Source organism: Haliotis rubra, unplaced genomic scaffold (assembly GCF_003918875.1).
Source record: "Haliotis rubra isolate DU_JTF1 unplaced genomic scaffold, ASM391887v1 Scf174, whole genome shotgun sequence".
Lineage (NCBI taxonomy): Eukaryota > Metazoa > Mollusca > Gastropoda > Lepetellida > Haliotidae > Haliotis > Haliotis rubra.
The window spans coordinates 1,292,168-1,310,364 of record NW_025765714.1 but is presented as its reverse complement, the minus strand read 5'-3'; the positions used below and the strand labels follow the sequence as shown (position 1 = coordinate 1,310,364).

Genomic DNA, 18,197 nt, shown 5'->3' with positions numbered 1-18,197 from the left:
CACATGACAATGACATCACCCTACCTAATAAATGTGCCCAGTCACAAAACTTCCTGCTTGGTAATTCAGTTCATATCATCATCTCTCATGCATGACACTGCTACATACAGGCATCTTGGAATTGTGTTAAGGAGGACCCGTGTTCCAGCTCTTTGTCCTAAACGTGTTCACAATTCTCTGTCTTTCAATCAGAATTCATTCCACGACAGCTATAAAGGTACAGTAAAGGTCCAATATTTGACAATCACATCGGCTGTGTTATAGTGTTTGGATATCAGGTATATTTCAACTGGTGGAGAGAGCCAGCCTGGCCCTAGGTCAAGCTAGATAACAAAGCATCTGCTGGCAAAACTTCAAACAACTCAGTGGGTAGAGTAGGGAGGGCTACTATTACATCTTGTCAGAGGTGATCATATATCTGCAAAGCGTTGGACACGATATGGGTTGTACAGGCCTAGGGTGTTGCTAGAGGCTCTACTCGCATTCCCTCTTGTGTGAAGGTAAGTCTGCTAAACACCAGAAAGGGCTGTAGTTACACAACAAAGCACAATCAACAATTATTAGATCTACTGGTTGGATTTGGGCCATGTGGTAGGACAAGGTGATCAGATGGTGGATGATTGTGTTTATCTGGTTTTGACCGTGTGACAGGTGAGCCAGCCCACCTTTCACTTCCACGTAGCTGTATCAGACCTCACTACTCATGAGGTGTCAACAGTCTAGGTTTTGTTTGGCATACAGGTAGGATATGTGTGATTTGTTCATGTAGGAGGGGCAGGTAAAGTCAAGATGGTATTTACTTTGTGATCAAGAAACTTCTCCCCCTGGAAGGTCACAGGAAGCCACAAAAGCTGATGTCTATACGGATAAATATGACATTATTGATAACAGTGTGTTTGGTAGTGGAATACAACGACATACCAGTGACTACTTGTCTGAAGTATCATATGTTATGTAAGATGTAAGCATTAGGTCTCAATGTGGTGACTAAAACTAATTATCATAACAAATAGAAGATTAACACTCACTTTAAATAACTTGAACACAATACATTAAACATAATATCAAAATACTTATTACTCAATATGAATGATGACCAAGAACAAAAGAGTACAAACTGTATCAAACATGACAAGACAAACTGACAATCATCTGTCCATTTGATAGTGATAGTATGGTCTTCAATATGTGCAAACTGTTGACAATCCCCTATTAAGGTATTCCTGGTATGTCAAGTAAGGTTGGAGAAAGAGATCTTTGATCCCTGAAAGTTCATACACTAAACTAAGGCGTACATAGCAAAAATAAACAGATCACAAAATAATATATTAGAGAAGTTGGTTTGCATGTGTTCACTGGAGCAGTTTTTCCACAGCTGGTTAGTTATCTACACTGAGTGTCGAGCAAACTGAGTTAGGGCTATGTGAATCTGTCTCCACTGATGACTGGCTATGTATGTCAGTTTCAAACACCTTAATGCACAAACACTCAAATAGCATTTAAGTCATAGTGGGTTAGTCAGGTGGATGTATCATCTGATAACAGCAATCAGTTTAGCATCGAGGGGTTTCACTTCAGTGTGTCATACTCATACAATGCCAGTGCGTATCAGGTAGGTCTACTCCATGACATTGCTATAACTATAACAGCTGAAAATACCTCATATAATAGAGAGTAGTCTGTCATAGAGAGTGACATCTTCCAATACCACCAGATCTCCACATCACCATTTCAAACACCATATTGATATTTATAATGTAATTTATGTCACTAAACATATTTAAACCATACCGAAAGGTTCAATCATTTTGTAGACTGTTCATTCACATATTGATCCAGTGCCTGACACATAAGTTGTTGATTTTTAACATTTGACTGCCATGCATACCACTGATGACTAAGTATTACCCTTTGAGAAGAAATAGTGACATGGCTTTGCTAGTTTGAATATAAAGGTTTGTCCCACAAGCAAAATCCTTAACAAAATATGAAACTTCTCAAAATCAGAGAATACATGTTTAAGAATAAAGAGGTGACCCACATCCTTCCTATAAGATTACCAACTTCAGCATGCTGTAGTCAAAACCTGAAAAATCAAAATCAGACTGAAAGAATAGTCATGTAACTGACACATTTAACATTCCATGCATATCATGAAGAAATATTTAGATTGATATCATCCACAAATGAAAGCTTGAAAGCCCTACCTGAGTGTGGCAGTTGTGTGGGTCTAGGAGTTGATTTCACCTTGGTGTGGGGGGATTTTGGTACTTCCGTCACTTTTTCCTGCTGCCTATCAGCCAAAGAGTCTGGGTCTGGCTCAACATGATGACCAGTGTCCTCTGTGTCCACCAACTTATGGTTGTCCTCCACAGAGCTGGACATTCTTGTGGAGACATAGTCGGCATGGGTTTCAAATTTGCACTTGTTCTCGCCTGACACTGCATCTCGACATGTAAACAGGTAGCAGTTGTGTTTTGTCTGAAATACAAGGTTCTTGTTTGATAAAAGTACATTATGTATCTCACACCAGTAAAATATATAACAGACAGAGATAGATTAAGTTGCTGAAATGAAAATATGTTTGACATAAACATGTTTCTCAATACATGTATAATGACATACAGTGTATATTAGTACTGACCCCAGGGAATAGGTTTCCTTTTAAAAAAACAAAGAAATTTCGACTTGCCAAAATGGACTAAACTTGTTTGGAATATTTTAGATATTTTGATTTCAGTGTCTGTCAGAGAAATTAACTTCCTACATTATAAATTTGTTGACAAGCTAATCCCAGTATAATGCCCTGGCTGTAATGATTCTGCTTGAGGATATATTAGCTATTACAGTCTATGACAGCAGCCATTAGACATATGCTGAAGTCCAGTAAACGTCTTTACAGTCTAGAGAGTGAGTATGGTTTTATGCATCTTTTAGCAATATTCCAGCAATATCATGGCGAGGGAAACCATCAATGGACTTCACACACTGTAAACATGAGGGAAATCGAACCCAGGTCTTAGGCATGAGGGGCAAACACTATAACCAACAGGCTACCTCACTGCCCAGTTCAATCTAGTGAGATCAGCCAATAAATGCCATATGATTACAGTAAAACCTACTTATAAGGAGCGAAATACAGGCAGGTTTAGGCACAGAATGTTTTAAAAATATAATGCCTGAATAAACGATCATAGGAAAAAAAGTCCTCAGTAAAAAGTCCTTGGTAAAAAAAAAGTACTGGTGAAAAAGTCCTTTTTACTGATTTAGTTATTTATTTGACAAGACTGACATCAAAGATCTAAAAAATAAAATGAAGAAATCACACAGAATGACAGATCAAATTTTTAAATTAATGTTTCATCTTTTAAACGACATCCAAAAATACATGATTTGCTCACGGATTAAATATCCAGTGTGTCAGTGTTTACTGATCACCGATTATAGTGTGATTTTAATTGATTGCATCTCACCCAGAACTAGTTACCAGTAAAAATACTGAAGAATCTTAATTCTTGTTAATATGAATATTAATTAAGAAGATTAATTACGTGGACTGGCATCTGTTCATATTGGGTATAAATATGTACCCTGGTAAAACATGTAGTACCAATTCCATTCCATGATGGAGGTCACTCTGACCAACAAAGGTGGTTTGAAACTGGTCTTAGATGGTCACATGTACACCAAACACTGTCTGGAAGACCATCAAATGGTGCCAGAAGGAACAGACGACTGTGGCAGTTAACATTTGACTTCATAGATACCAGTAGGCCTAGACTATCTCGTGTGATCATATGATTCATTATGTAACTCATAACTAATGTTAACTGTAGTCATTTCATATGATCTTTATATCAACATTTCAATATGTCATAGGACCTTTACATTTGTTGTATGCATGACGATGAATAAAGAATAAATAAAAAAGCATTGTTTTTCTAATACATATCTGTTAGAAAATGAAAAGGGGACTTTTTTACCGGGAGAATTTTAGGAATATGTTTAATTGGATTTCTAGAATAAACAACCTTGACCAGCTATCAAGTGCTTGGTTTCATTCAAGAGAGACAACTCCGTTAATCCTTTATCATTAGTTTGTGAAGAGTTATCCCCTTTGTTTACTTGCTTGCAGACGACATTTTCAGTGATCCTCAGTATGGATGATTTAGAGAAGAGGAAGTTGATTTTAGAGTATTATAACAAGGACATCAGATCAACTAAAGTGATTTCAAGTATAACAGGCATCCCTTTCTGCACTGTTTATCGTGTTTTGAAAAATATTGCAAATGGATATGGCATTGAGCACCAGGGAGGCGCAGGTAGGCCCAGAAAATTGACTGTCGGTGACAGGAGGCAGCTTGGTATTCTTGTTTCTAAAAACAAACGAAGGAGTTTAGAAAACTTAAGGCTGGATATGATTGATAGAGGAACTGTGGCTGTCTGTAAGGAGACAATTAGAACTGAGCTGCATGCAATGGGTTGGCAGAAAGTCAAGGAATTCCATCACCGATCATGAAACCTGAACAAAAGGAACGAAGATTGAACTGGTGCTTACAGCATAGAAATTTTAACTGGGACAATGTGATTTCCTCAGATGAATGTTCTGTGTGGCTGTTCCCTAATACACTGAAATTTTGGACCAAACAAACTGAAAAACCTTTGTATCAGCACCCAAAGTACAGTCCGAAATTTAATGTGTGGGGTGGCATATCTGTGTTAGGGGCAACGCCCCTCTGTGTATTTGAAGGGAATATGAACAGTGAGCGGTACACAGATATTCTCGAGGGACATTTACTTCCATCTGCTCACGTGTTCTATGGAAACTTTTGGATTTTCAAGCAGGACAACGACCCAAAATATTGTTCAAAGTATTCACAGGCCTGGTTTCGGACCGAAAATATGACATTATTAGATTGGCCAAGCTATAGCCCTGACCTTAATCCAATAGAAAATGTTTGGGGACTTATGAAGGAAAGTGTCAATAAGTAAAATCTGACAAATATTGCTGAAATGAAAGAAGAGGTGGTCCGATATTGGGACAGCATGGACCACGACTTTCTAACTTCTTTGATCAGTAGTATGCCCCACCGCATTGAAGCCTGCATTGCAGCCCATGGTGACTTGACAAAATACTAACTGTTCACCTGTCTTTGAATCTGGAGTTATGTTCTGCTAATATTCACATTAATACGTGAGTAATGAGTGAAAAAAATTAAAAAATTACAATCTTTAAATTCTCAATAATTTCTGGTTGTACTGTAATTGTAGTGCTGCAGACGTCAGACACTTATCACAAGCACAGACATGTTAGTGGAGAGACAGTTTTATGAACAGAACTTTTGATGCTAGTTGCACTCATAACTGCTGATTAGTATTCACTCAGAAAACGTTTTGGCTACACAGAACACACAAGTGAACCTGTGCAGCTCAGGTAACAATGCTGGTGGTCATCATGCTCATAACCACTGATTAAAGTGTTCAAGAAAGTATTCTTGTTTTGCCACCTGAATTAACAGTGTTTTATTCAATGCTGAAATGTGTATCCAGTTTGTACAGATGTAAAGAATGGATGCTGAAAAATAGATACATTGCATCCTGATGGATGCACCTAATATTGATTGTACCAATTTGTTTGATAAGAAATATAAAGCTCCTGTAATTAAAGTAATTATCAAATCTTATTGTACCGTATGGTATACTATTTCTGAACATAAGAGGACATATATTTTCTATGAGGACCCTTGCCCTTAGTTTAGTCGATCATGGTAAAAGCACGCCTGTCCTAAGACCAGCACAAATCATGTTATGTCTTTCCATTAGAATCCATAAGGTGTGCGTGACCATGAAAATTCATATAGGTGTATTTGAGCTGCCTGATAGCCTGAGGCATTTCTCTTGCCCTTGTTGTGTATATGGCTCACTTTATTGTGCCCTCGCACTGAGCTCAGTGAATGACACACTGCTAATGAGAGGGGAGGGCAATTTACACTGCCCAAACAAACCTTTCTGGCAATACATAATCACTGAAGCATGGCTAGCTGGACTTTGAAAGACAATACACTGATAACAAGATAAGTTGATTCAAGGGGCCACTCAACACTGAACTGGTGGAACTTCATGAGATACAGTAGGTGTTTCTTATAGGACCTTCTGGTGAGTAGACGCCATTTCATCCAGTCTGTAGATGATAACATTAAAGAAACACTGACCTGTTTTATTAAGCTGAAAATGTTATGGTTTGCAGAGTGTATCTAAATACAATGTGGCTCACATTATTCTGAGACAGATTACTAGTATCTTACTTCTAATTTAAAAATATGAGTCTCTCTTAAACAGCTGTTGACAATATAATTATCATGATAATCTCATTATATTCTAATGATCTGAATCATTATATTTTCCTCATCCTTATATAAACAAGCTGTTACCATAGCATATTATAATCAACAGTATATTTAGAACCAGCATAGGTTACAAATGTTATCCAATTTGGGATATATGTTTCACAAAGTTTTGTGTTTGTGTTTTCCTTGTAATATTTGACAGCTAATGGTACATTTGTTGAAGCTACATTAAAAACGAACGTTTCATGAATTATTCTTCTGGTATTGATCAGTGATGTAAATGACACTATACAACTGATAGTGATAGTAATGAATATCTACCTCTTTCCAAAGTTCAGGGTGTAACAAATAACCGATAGATTGTATCATATCCGGGAATATTTCCCATTTGCATCAGTAACATTATATAGCGCTGTCAAACACCATAAATTCCGCTAGGAACACATTTCGTGGTTACTTCTGTAATCTATCAGATCAAGTACTTACTTTGTTTTCATAAACAGCGAGGTCACAACCTTTCGAAGAACAACATTTTGATACACATTCTTCGTTTGTGGCAATATTTTCGAACGAAGCGAGAAATATAGCACCGGCTTTTCTAGAATCTTCGGTCCTTATTATCTTCCTTTCAGGTTTACGAGTGTTGCACGACGGCTTGTTTTCATTATTAACGAGATCCCGATTGATATCAGTATCTTCATGTACTGTCGAATCGGAATGTTTATCCGAATAAGATTTTTTCTGAGGGGATGAAGATAAATCGACATCACTTCCGAGCCGCTTTACAAGGTCATATATAAGCTGTGGGTCTTTCAGAAGTTGAGAAATATCATCGGGATATTCTTTAGCTGCCATCGAAGGCACCAGAATAAAAAATAAGGCTGCAATTATCCTCATTTTCGCAGTCTGGTTGAATTATTATCACAATATTTTACACACAAATAAACATCAAAACATGGCTTCTTACTAGACGCATGCGCATTGACACCGGGAATTGTTACATTATACTATTCCCCAAACGGGCTATTACATTTCTTAGTGCGAGGATACAAGCCTTCAGTCGTCCGTGTTACAGAAGCTATCAAAACTTGTAAAACGTGGATCACCTTCGTTCCCAACCTAAAGTTTTAAGCTGAAAAGAGCACGCACAAGTTTGTTTTAGTAACTTACAATAATCCGACAATTCTTATTTAGATTAACATGAATGTTGAAACCAACAAAACAATATATTCTACTGTACTTGTTTGTTTGTTTTTAAATATATATTTGAAGAAAGACTTACTAAAACATGGTAAGTTGCTGTATGGTTATCTTATCTATGTGTTATTGAGTCAGGTATACTTCAACTGGTTGTGAATATCAGTGTTTTTTGAAAATAGACTGCATGACTACATTCAAAGTGCAAAGGCGGATCCAGAATTATCCATAATTGTAATTCTGTAATATCAACACGAATCAGTATGTGACGTTAACAATTTCATGTTTCAAATGTTATTTTATGATCTTCGAAAAGTAATTCTTTACCCAAATGTTGGTCTAAAACAATATATTATATTTCGATCTTTTGTATTTTATAATTTGCTGTTCTTCAATACATTCCCTGTATATCAACGTACATCTCAAGTTTTTTAAAGATAGGCATTCAAAATATGTTTCGAGGAAACTAGTATGACAACTAATTAAAATAGTTCTACCTATATAAACATATTCTATATGTATGTATCGATATCATTTTAAAGTAACATCACAATTATTTTTAGATACAATTTTTCTTTCTTTTTCAGGTGAAAGAGCGTCGCGACAGTTGCGAATTATAAGGCGTATTAATCGAGTCAAGTCGCGTAAGCAACACTATGAGTCGATTTCCCTTCAGTAGAAAGACAGTTGGCTTCTATCAAGTCATGGCTACACCGGTACCGCAAGCGCCCGAACCAAGTTGTACAATGGATTATAGACAGCACGACTCGAATAAGAAGTCTGTGTTATTCAGAAGGGAACAAGATAAGGAAACTAAGAAGAAATATTTCACACAAAAATATGGACAGGACCAAATGATGTTGATTAGAAAAAGGCTGGCAGTAGAGGACTGGGTGTTTGAGCAGTTACGGGATTTATACAATTGTGTGGTATGTAGCAGTTGGATTCTTTTTATTTATGTGCTGATATAATCATTTGGATGTTTTACTTTTGTTGTCAATTATTAGGTTCTGAATTTTGGACTACCACTTCCTAAGGTGACATTTGTATTCGTTGTATTCATGTGTACAACAATGCAATCAAGGAGCAGCTCGGTGTTAGATTCTGTCAAGCTGTCGTGAAAAAAACTGTCCTTTATGACCCCCTTGGCTGTGTGATAAACATTGTCCATAGGTAGCCAGTATGTATAATAATGTTATTTTGACACTGTCCTCGAATATAGGTATCACAATGTTTGTTTGTGCACCGATAACTATAGGGCACCCCATGAACACAGACGCCGCGCACACTGACGAGGCACTTTCTCACAACGTTTCGGTTGAGCGAGGAATGAAACCTTATCTTTTAAGGAAAAATAGAGTTGTCGAATATTTCGCATGATATAACTTAGTTCACCCAAAGTTTTGATATATTGTCCTTCAGTTGATAAGCAATAATACATATCTACAGCTTTGTGAAGTTGTCGGATCATATTACCGTAAGTTTGAAACAAATACTGTTAGCTCAATCAATTTACCACTGTTAATATTCTAGAGAGTTCACAAATGAGCCTCTAATGGTTGTGTGGCACTAAGTGCAAGTGTGATACTAGTAGTGTAGGCTCAGTCCACAGTAAGCCAATATGATAGTAAAGTTGTTTATCTTATTTGTAAAATTCTAATTAGCTATTAATGGCTATGTGTCTGTCCAAGGTGACTCGATATTTTGATAAAGTAGGACCTAGAAGAGTTCATTCAGTGTCCAAAATACCGCATTTGGAATATTATCTATATGACTATTTCAGTAACAGTGTACTTCATTGGTCTGTTACTGAGCAATAATCACATGTAAGATAATCAAACATTTTAACATTGCTCACAATTTGTGTAATAGTGTGTAACTTCTACTTATCACGACATGGTTATGTATTTAATGATCAGTTAATAATCGATGGACAGTAGGTTTCCTTCAGAAAGTCCCCATAATAGTAGGTCTAATAAAGTAAGAAGTATTGCAATAACCGCACAGTTAAGTAATTCATGATGTGGGTGTCATGGAGACCCTTAGATTTGTTCAGCTCTGTTTGTGCCTTTGTTACTCAGTGGATGAGACAGTGTCTCTTTGATACTTGACTGATGACCAACAGTGGAGTTCTGGTCTACAACATGTACAGAACCAAAACTGTGTCTCTATATTACTATTACGGTTTACTCTTTGTATAAACTGAAGGGCACTGTAACGGTTTTGTAATGTAACATATGCAACCATTGTTCTTGTTTTATGTGACCTTCTGTTGTCTGTAGAATGTGTCACAAGGTGTTAAATGTTTTGTCAAGCATGTAACTCTTCAGCTGTTGTTAAGGACTTATCCTAGCTATATGTACCTGTCATTTGCAGCATGGCAGTATACTTTGTAATGTGAGAGGTTGGAACACTTTGGCAGCCTTGAAGCAGGAGTAATGTTCTCCCGCAATACAGGGCCTTTGTTTGTGTTAATCAGATAAGCAGGTTCAAATTGTGCTGTACCGGTAGACCAGGCAAGCTCTATCATGCCACATGGCCACTGGAACAAGCACACTTGCTGGATGTACAGAGACCTCCTACTCCATAGTCATACAGCCTTTTGTTTGAATAAGCTGTGCTTAGTTATGTTATTGAACTTCTGCATAGTATTCAGTGTACATGATGTTGGGGATGAAATGAGAGAAAAAACATTAGCTATCACAATTATTGTAAGTCATTGGAGTTTGACTGGAGCAATAAATATACTGTTTTGTGAGAATTCTTTTGGCACTATTTTTGAAGGCAGTTGTATTGTTGAAATCCACAACATCCTACAGAATGGAACATTCATGGTTTAATGTCTATCAAACCTTTTTTGTTTCAATGTATAAAGGTTGCAAAATGTTATGTTAAAAAAATCAAAGAAAAAAGACTTACATCAGGGTTTTACCTTCAATTACAAAAGTGACGATCCAGGGGACCCGCTCAATAAATTGTATGGGTCCTTGCTGGTAATATGAGGGTCCTGTAAAGTATTGGAATGGTGTAGTGTTGTGTACATTCAGATAATAATGACTTCAGAGCCTGGCATGAATGAGTGGTCATGACTGATGGGTGAAATAACACACACAGATACTATTCTTGGTACCCTCTCTGTATTTTTGTTGGTCTCTCTGGACGCAATACAAAATGTATTTATGGTTTTCTGTGTCCATTCTCTACATTTGTGCGTACTGAACATACATTTGGGTGTCACATAAAGCACTGTTACAAAGTAATAATCTACAAAATTAAGCATGTATTGAGATGAAAGCAGATGTAAAAAAGTATATTCTTAACAGATTTGCTCCTCTTCAACGTGACTGTGCTTCAATAGTCGTCTGCAGTGCTTCCTGTGAAACAGAAAAAACATTGTGAATCTGTTTCTCGAGAAGGTTTCTTATTGTGGCAGAACTGCTGGCCACCAGAGTTTTGATGAGCGGGACAAGAATGGTTTGAGTGAACTTCAAACTGTTATATGATAATTATGTCTGGCATGATGTAACTGTTGCTGTTGATGATTGGCATAAGTATACATTTTAATTGGTATTCAAGCCAAAGAACAATTATTTTCCCACCTGAATCAGATGAAAACTGTATTGTGGATAAGTTAAAGTCTACTTGTCCAGATGATCGACAGAAAATGGTGTTTTGCCACAAACCTGAAAACATATTTAATATTCCCTTCCCTGGGCCATAAACAAATGAAAGCCTTATGTTTTGAGCAGCCACTGCAGCCAATAATTACTTCTTATAATAGTAAAGCACAGTTCACAGTTAGAACAACACTGACAAGGACGTTCTTGAAGCTATATTAACTTCATATTATATATCTGCAAAGTTTTAAGGTTGTGAAAGGCCAACCACACCTAATTTGTTTTTGTCAGACCTGATCTCTCACATTACAAGTCTGGTGTTGATTTTTTTCTCAGATCCACTGACCAGAAAATGAAGTCACATTTCACTAAACAGTGAACACAAGTAAAATTTTAGTTTTCAGTATCAGTTCTTAATTCAACATGAGTTTTATTTAAGCATTTTATATGTGTTTGACCTTCACTGAGCATTTAAATTTGTAGAGGCAGTTATTGGTAACAGGATGTTAAATCTATACTTTGTATCAGCCTTTTGTTTGTACCACCCATATTGTGTAACTTGCGCTGATAGTCACTGAGGCTTGCTTCTCTAGGAATTGTCCTGTGTCACGTCTATACTAGATGCTGATAGTCACTGAGGCTTGCTTCTCTAGGAATTGTCCTGTGTCACGTCTATACTAGATGCTGATAGTCACTGAGGCTTGCTTCTCTAGGAATTGTCCTGTGTCACGTCTATACTAGATGCTGATAGTCACTGAGGCTTGCTTCTCTAGGAATTGTCCTGTGTCACGTCTATACTAGATGCTGATAGTCACTGAGGCTTGCTTCTCTAGGAATTGTCCTGTGTCACGTCTATACTAGATGCTGATAGTCACTGAGGCTTGCTTCTCTAGGAATTGTCCTGTGTCACGTCTATACTAGATGCTGATAGTCACTGAGGCTTGCTTCTCTAGGAACTGTCCTGTGTCACGTGTATACTAGATGCTGATAGTCACCGAGGCTTGTTTCTCTAGGAATTGTCCTGTGTCATGTCTATACTAAATGCTGATAGTCACTGAGTCGTGCTTCTCTAGGAATTGTCCTGTGTCTGTCATGTCTATACTAGATGCTGATTGCTTCTGAGGCTTGCTTCTCTAGGAACTGTCCTGTGTCACGTCTATACTAGATGCTGATAGTCACTGAGGCTTGCTTCTCTAGGAACTGTCCTGTGTCATGTCTATACTAGATGCTGATAGTCACTGAGGCTTGCTTCTCTAGGAATTGTCCTGTGTCACGTCTATACTAGATGCTGATAGTCACTGAGGCTTGCTTCTCTAGGAACTGTCCTGTGTCAATGTCTATACTAGATGCTGATAGTCACTGAGGCTTGCTTCTCTAGGAACTGTCCTGTGTCACGTCTATACTAGATGCTGATAGTCACTGAGGCTTGCTTCTCTAGGAACTGTCCTGTGTCATGTCTATACTAGATGCTGATAGTCACTGAGGCTTGCTTCTCTAGGAATTGTCCTGTGTCACGTCTATACTAGATGCTGATAGTCACTGAGGCTTGCTTCTCTAGGAATTGTCCTGTGTCACGTCTATACTAGATGCTGATAGTCACTGAGGCTTGCTTCTCTAGGAACTGTCCTGTGTCACGTCTATACTAGATGCTGATAGTCACTGAGGCTTGCTTCTCTAGGAATTGTCCTGTGTCACTTCTATACTAGATGCTGATAGTCACTGAGGCTTGCTTCTCTAGGAATTGTCCTGTGTCACGTCTATACTAGATGCTGATAGTCACTGAGGCTTGCTTCTCTAGGAATTGTCCTGTGTCACGTCTATACTAGATGCTGATAGTCACTGAGGCTTGCTTCTCTAGGAATTGTCCTGTGTCACGCCTATACTAGATGCTGATAGTCACTGAGGCTTGCTTCTCTAGGAATTGTCCTGTGTCACGCCTATACTAGATGCTGATAGTCACTGAGGCTTGCTTCTCTAGGAATTGTCCTGTGTCACTCTATACTAGATGCTGATAGTCACTGCTTGCTTCTTCTAGGAATTGTCCTGTGTCGTAGATGCTGATAGTCACTGAGGCTTGCTTCTCTAGGAATTGTCCTGTGTCACGTCTATACTAGATGCTGATAGTCACTGAGGCTTGCTTCTCTAGGAATTGTCCTGTGTCACGTCTATACTAGATGCTGATAGTCACTGAGGCTTGCTTCTCTAGGAATTGTCCTGTGTCACGTCTATACTAGATGCTGATAGTCACTGAGGCTTGTTTCTCTAGGAATTGTCCTGTGTCTGTCTATACTAGATGCTGATAGTCACTGAGGCTTGCATCTCTAGGAACTGTCCTGTGTCACGTCTATACTTGATGCTGGTCCTGTGTGCCATGTGTACATTTGCCTGCAGTTGGTGAACACCACTGGATTAACTACCCATGTGTTATTCCAGTAGACCTTGCTTCCATATGGTGCTGCTCCACCATGCTGCATGTGATCCCAGCTGCTGCAGCACAGGGGGCACAAGTCAGGCCATGTAGGCAGCACCAGGCACTCTCTCTCATGTAGCTTCAGCTGTGCTTACAAGGGTCACTTCAAAGGACCACACAGTGAAAACATTACGAGAAACTGAACAGTATAATCTGATACTGATCTATTGCTCATGGTAAGTTTTCACCTTGGACTGGTGCAGTTCAATTAAGTTTGGAGGTGTTTAGTTTACAGCAGCTTGTAATTAAATAAGTACTACAAACTCATGATGGTGATACTATCCATCATGCATTTTCCAGATATAGATAAAGATGTTGTGTCTCACTGTCTGGCAGGACTGGCAGGACTGGCAGATGCTGTACATGCTGTGGGAACACAAGCTTAACACTGTCACTGGTTGTTTTCTCAATTCCTATGCTACTATTTTATATGTAGGTTAGAAATATGTTTGTTGATGGGTGTTTGTGGGCAACTTTCCTGGTAAGACTATTGACATTGGACAAGGAAGATGTGTACAGAGCTATGTTTCAGGAAGTCTTGGTTTCTACTTATGATCAGTTGCAAAGTTCATTGTGTTGTGTTTGTTTCACTTAGTACCTGAGGGATTGTGTCAAGCAGTTGTGTTGAACTGTTGTGTCGGTGGAATAGTTCCCAGTTGTGACAAAGCAAGTGTTGTCCAAATGTTAGAGGCAGTGTTTGCTGACATTTGAATTGTGACATTTGGATGTTGTGGTGAGTTTCCTGTATGGGACAGATGACATGGTGATGGGGCGGGACGGAGCAGGGCGGGCAGGCGGAGAGCATGGGATGGATACACCAGGAGGAAACTGGCCTAGTGTGGATCATGATGCACACACAAACCACCAGGCTGTGACATTCTTTAGCCACAACTAGAGCTGCCTTGGACACTGTCAGTACTGACATCATATTATCTCTGGGAGAAGGGCTGTAATTGGTCTGTTAGACACTGGGCAGAGTAGGCTGTACTGACACTAGATCAAAGAGACAGATGCTGTTTGTGCTCTACATATCTTTTTCCCTTCTTTTCTGTTACATATGCGATAACACCCAGGGTTTTACATGACACATGATTCTGTAAACGACTCTCAAAATATTATCATACGAGTCAAGCTTGAAGCAAGTTTTATGGGTGGCCCTCACACTTCAGTTCAATAAAATCTATTGATAAGCAAAAAAATGATATTGTTCGATGATAGTTTGACTTTTACAGAGCTGTCAGATTGTCTCAGAGGAGACAGTAATTCTGGCTGTTTGAACTGAACAATGCTGTAGCTTCATTTGGTGGTGTGACATAGACAGTTACATACTGAGAATAATTAACACAAAGAAATATAAAAATTTTCATGATCCCAAATATTGAAAATGACTCCCAAAAATAAATATTGTGAGTCACCATGACTCCCGTTTTTAAAAGTCTGTGTAAAACCCTGCACCCAGGGTCATGTGAGCCCCACAGCATAAGGAACATAAAAAAAAAATCAAGTTAAATATGTGTTTAAAGAATGTAAAGAGGAAGAAGGCTTTTATTCCATGAAGACAAACCCACGTTCACATACACACCCACATTCACACTGAAGAGACAGATTTAATTCCACATTTTCCTTAACTTCTCAACAAGTCTGTCTGGTCGCGTTACAAAATGGTGTTCAGAAGCCTGTTATTAACTAGGATTTAGTCTCTCCTGCCAATGATAGCCTGAATGCCCTTTGGGATGAAGAAATCTTCCTTGGGTGTTTCCAGACTTGTAATTGATTTAAGTGCTGTCTATGCTGTCAATTTAAGGCCTTTTCACTGCAATAGTACTTTGACAAAGTGTTCATTGATAGATAGTAATACAAATGGTTTATTACTCACCAGAGGAATAACATATTAAAGACCCAGTAAATCAGTGGTTTGCCATATTTAAGTGACCTGCTGGATTGAGCACCTTGACCATTTCTAGATCAATCTGAATGTCATCTTCATAACCACCCCACTTACTGCATAAAATTACATTTGTCAGTATTTTCTTGTCTATTACAGATTTTTTTTACAGAAAATGGCAATGCTGAAGGGATATATGACTGTCCAGTACCAAGCTTCTAAAATGTGTGTAGTTTCAGTTATGTATGTACTATGTTTACCCTGTTCACTACTGCTCAGTCTCCAAAAATATATTTAACATATGTAGGTTTACCTTTTACTAAATATGTATCCAGATCAGTGTTATTGGCTTACAGCATGCATTATATGTACTAGTATTTACATGGGACACATTTAGAATTATTCACCTCAATTAAAGAGGAACAAATTGGCAATGCCAATCATTACAAACCAGTACTCATGGACAGCAGCAGTTCATTTGACTGTCAGTTGTTTCATTAGAAACAGACATACATTAGCTTTAGACCGTAGAACCAGACATACATTAGCTTTAGACTGTAGAAACAGACATACATTAGCTTTAGACTACGTCTTCTGTGTCTCTTACACCAGGTCCTTCACACCTAACAACAGCAACTGCCCAGATCATATTTCAACTGTACCATTGACAATTACAGTGTTTCAAGGATCATGTTTTTGTCAGATCATAAGCCCTTCGGGATGTCACATTGTTTTCACCCATTGATGGTTCCAACAGTTAGTTCTGCCTATTACTTCAGACAGTTCCAACAGTTAGTTCTGCCTACTACTTCAGACAGTTCCAACAGTTAGTTCTGCTTACTACTTCAGACAGTTCCAACAGTTAGTTCTGCCTACTACTTCAGACAGTTCCAACAGTTAGTTCTGCCTACTACTTCAGACGGTTCCATCGGTTAGTACTACCTACTACTTCAGACAGTTCCAACAGTTAGTACTACCTACTACTTCAGACAGTTCCAACAGTTAGTTCTGCCTACTACTTCAGACAGTTCCAACAGTTAGTTCTGCCTACTACTTCAGACATCTGTTTCCTCAGCTCACCCAACTGGTTAGTCGACTTCTCTTGGCATTACACAAGCTGGTAATATAGGAAACAGTCTGGTTTCTTACAAGGGAAAATAATCAGTCAAAACCATGGATGCAGTGTTAATGGTTTGATGCTCTTGAGCAACGCTATTGCATAAACTTGCCATCTTCAGTGTGTAAACTGCTGAAACCTAGCAAGCTATGTCTGTGGGAATGATATCGAAAGTTAATGTGAAGTGTTGATTTAGTCCCACCTGTGCTTCAGTTTCAGGAAGGCATGCAGCGCTCCAGGCCTTGATACTGATCTCACTATTAAGCCTTCAGAACACCTATGTTATGTATATGTGTGGAAAAGCCATGAATGTCTTCGAATATACAACATGGAGTACTGATAAATCTGACCCACTTCTGGCCCTGTGTTTACACTACCCCATAGGTAAGGTCTCTAGTTCCCAATATATGCCTCATGTAAGTAGGCTGTCAGGCCTGCCAGCCACGTTCATAGTGTACAGCCATGGTCTGCAGAGTAAACATGCTGCCTTATACTGAGCCTGGTGCAGTAGAGGTAGTGGTCATGTGTTGTTTTGGGGTATACTGCCATAGCCAGGCTGTTGAACACCTGACTGGCTGAACCAACACTGAACTCACCATGCCTAGGTTGTACCTGTTCATAGTATTGTGAAAAGAGGGCAGTTACATTGTGTGGGATTTGCCTGGTTGTCATCTTGTTGGCACATATTTTGAAGGTGTCGTGTTTCCTGGTACATGGTATGAAGGTATCGGTCATCCTGGTACATGGTGTGAAGGTGTCGGTCATCCTGGTACATGGTGTGAAGGTGTCGGTCATCCTGGTGTATGGTGTGAAGGTATCAGTCATCCTGGTACATGGTGTGAAGGTGTCGGTCATCCTGGTGTATGGTGTGAAGGTATCGGTCATCCTGGTACATGGTGTGAAGGTATCGGTCATCCTGGTACATTGTGTTAAGGTGTCGGTCATCCTGGTACATGGTGTGAAGGTGTCGGTCATCCTGGTGTATGGTGTGAAGGTATCGGTCATCCTGGTACATGGTGTGAAGGTATCGGTCATCCTGGTACATGGTGTGAAGGTATCGGTCATCCTGGTGTATGGTGTGAAGGTATCGGTCATCCTGGTACATGGTGTGAAGGCATCGGTCATCCTGGTACTAGTGTGAAGGTATCGGTCATCCTGGTACATGGTGTGAAGGTGTCGGTCATCCTGGTCTATGGTCTGATGGTGTCGGTCATGCTGGTACATGGTGTGAAGGTATCAGTCATCCTGGTACATGGTGTGAAGGTATCGGTCATCCTGGTGTATGGTCTGAAGGTGTCGGTCATCCTGGTACATGGTCTGACGGTATCAGTCATCCTGGTATATGGTCTGACGGTGTCGGTCATCCTGGTACATGGTGTGAAGGTGTCGGTCATGCTGGTACATGGTGTAAAGGTATCAGTCATCCTGGTATATGGTGTGAAGGTGTCGGTCATCCTGGTACATTGTCTGATGGTGTCGGTCATCCTGGTACATGGTGTTCAATTGTCAGTCATGCTGGTTCAAAGGGCTCACTACCTATGATTCTGTAATTGAATGTATATTC

General features: G+C 39.1%; 2 protein-coding genes across 4 annotated transcripts in view; one reads left to right on the top strand and one right to left on the bottom strand.

Annotated features, from left to right (window-relative positions):
* LOC124272908 overlaps positions 1-7,338 on the bottom strand; it is a 28,645-nt gene extending 21,307 nt beyond the window's left edge. Inside the window, exons 1-2 of the mRNA XM_046708140.1 lie at positions 6,834-7,338; positions 2,208-2,481 (exon numbers count right to left, since the gene is read on the bottom strand). Of these exons, the coding sequence (XP_046564096.1) occupies positions 2,208-2,481; positions 6,834-7,244 (685 nt within the window). The 5' untranslated portion in view covers positions 7,245-7,338. The remainder of the gene's footprint in view (positions 1-2,207; positions 2,482-6,833) is intronic.
* LOC124272909 (protein phosphatase 1 regulatory subunit 14C-like) overlaps positions 68-18,197 on the top strand; it is a 42,734-nt gene continuing 24,604 nt past the window's right edge. The window contains exons 1-2 of one of the 3 annotated variants that reach the window (XM_046708142.1): positions 68-217; positions 8,132-8,473. In XM_046708142.1, the coding sequence (XP_046564098.1) occupies positions 8,201-8,473 (273 nt within the window). In that variant the 5' untranslated portion in view covers positions 68-217; positions 8,132-8,200. Of the gene's footprint in view, positions 218-358; positions 501-1,521; positions 1,613-8,131; positions 8,474-18,197 lie in introns of those variants that run through there. The other 2 variants (XM_046708143.1, XM_046708144.1) reach the window with 2 other exon arrangements.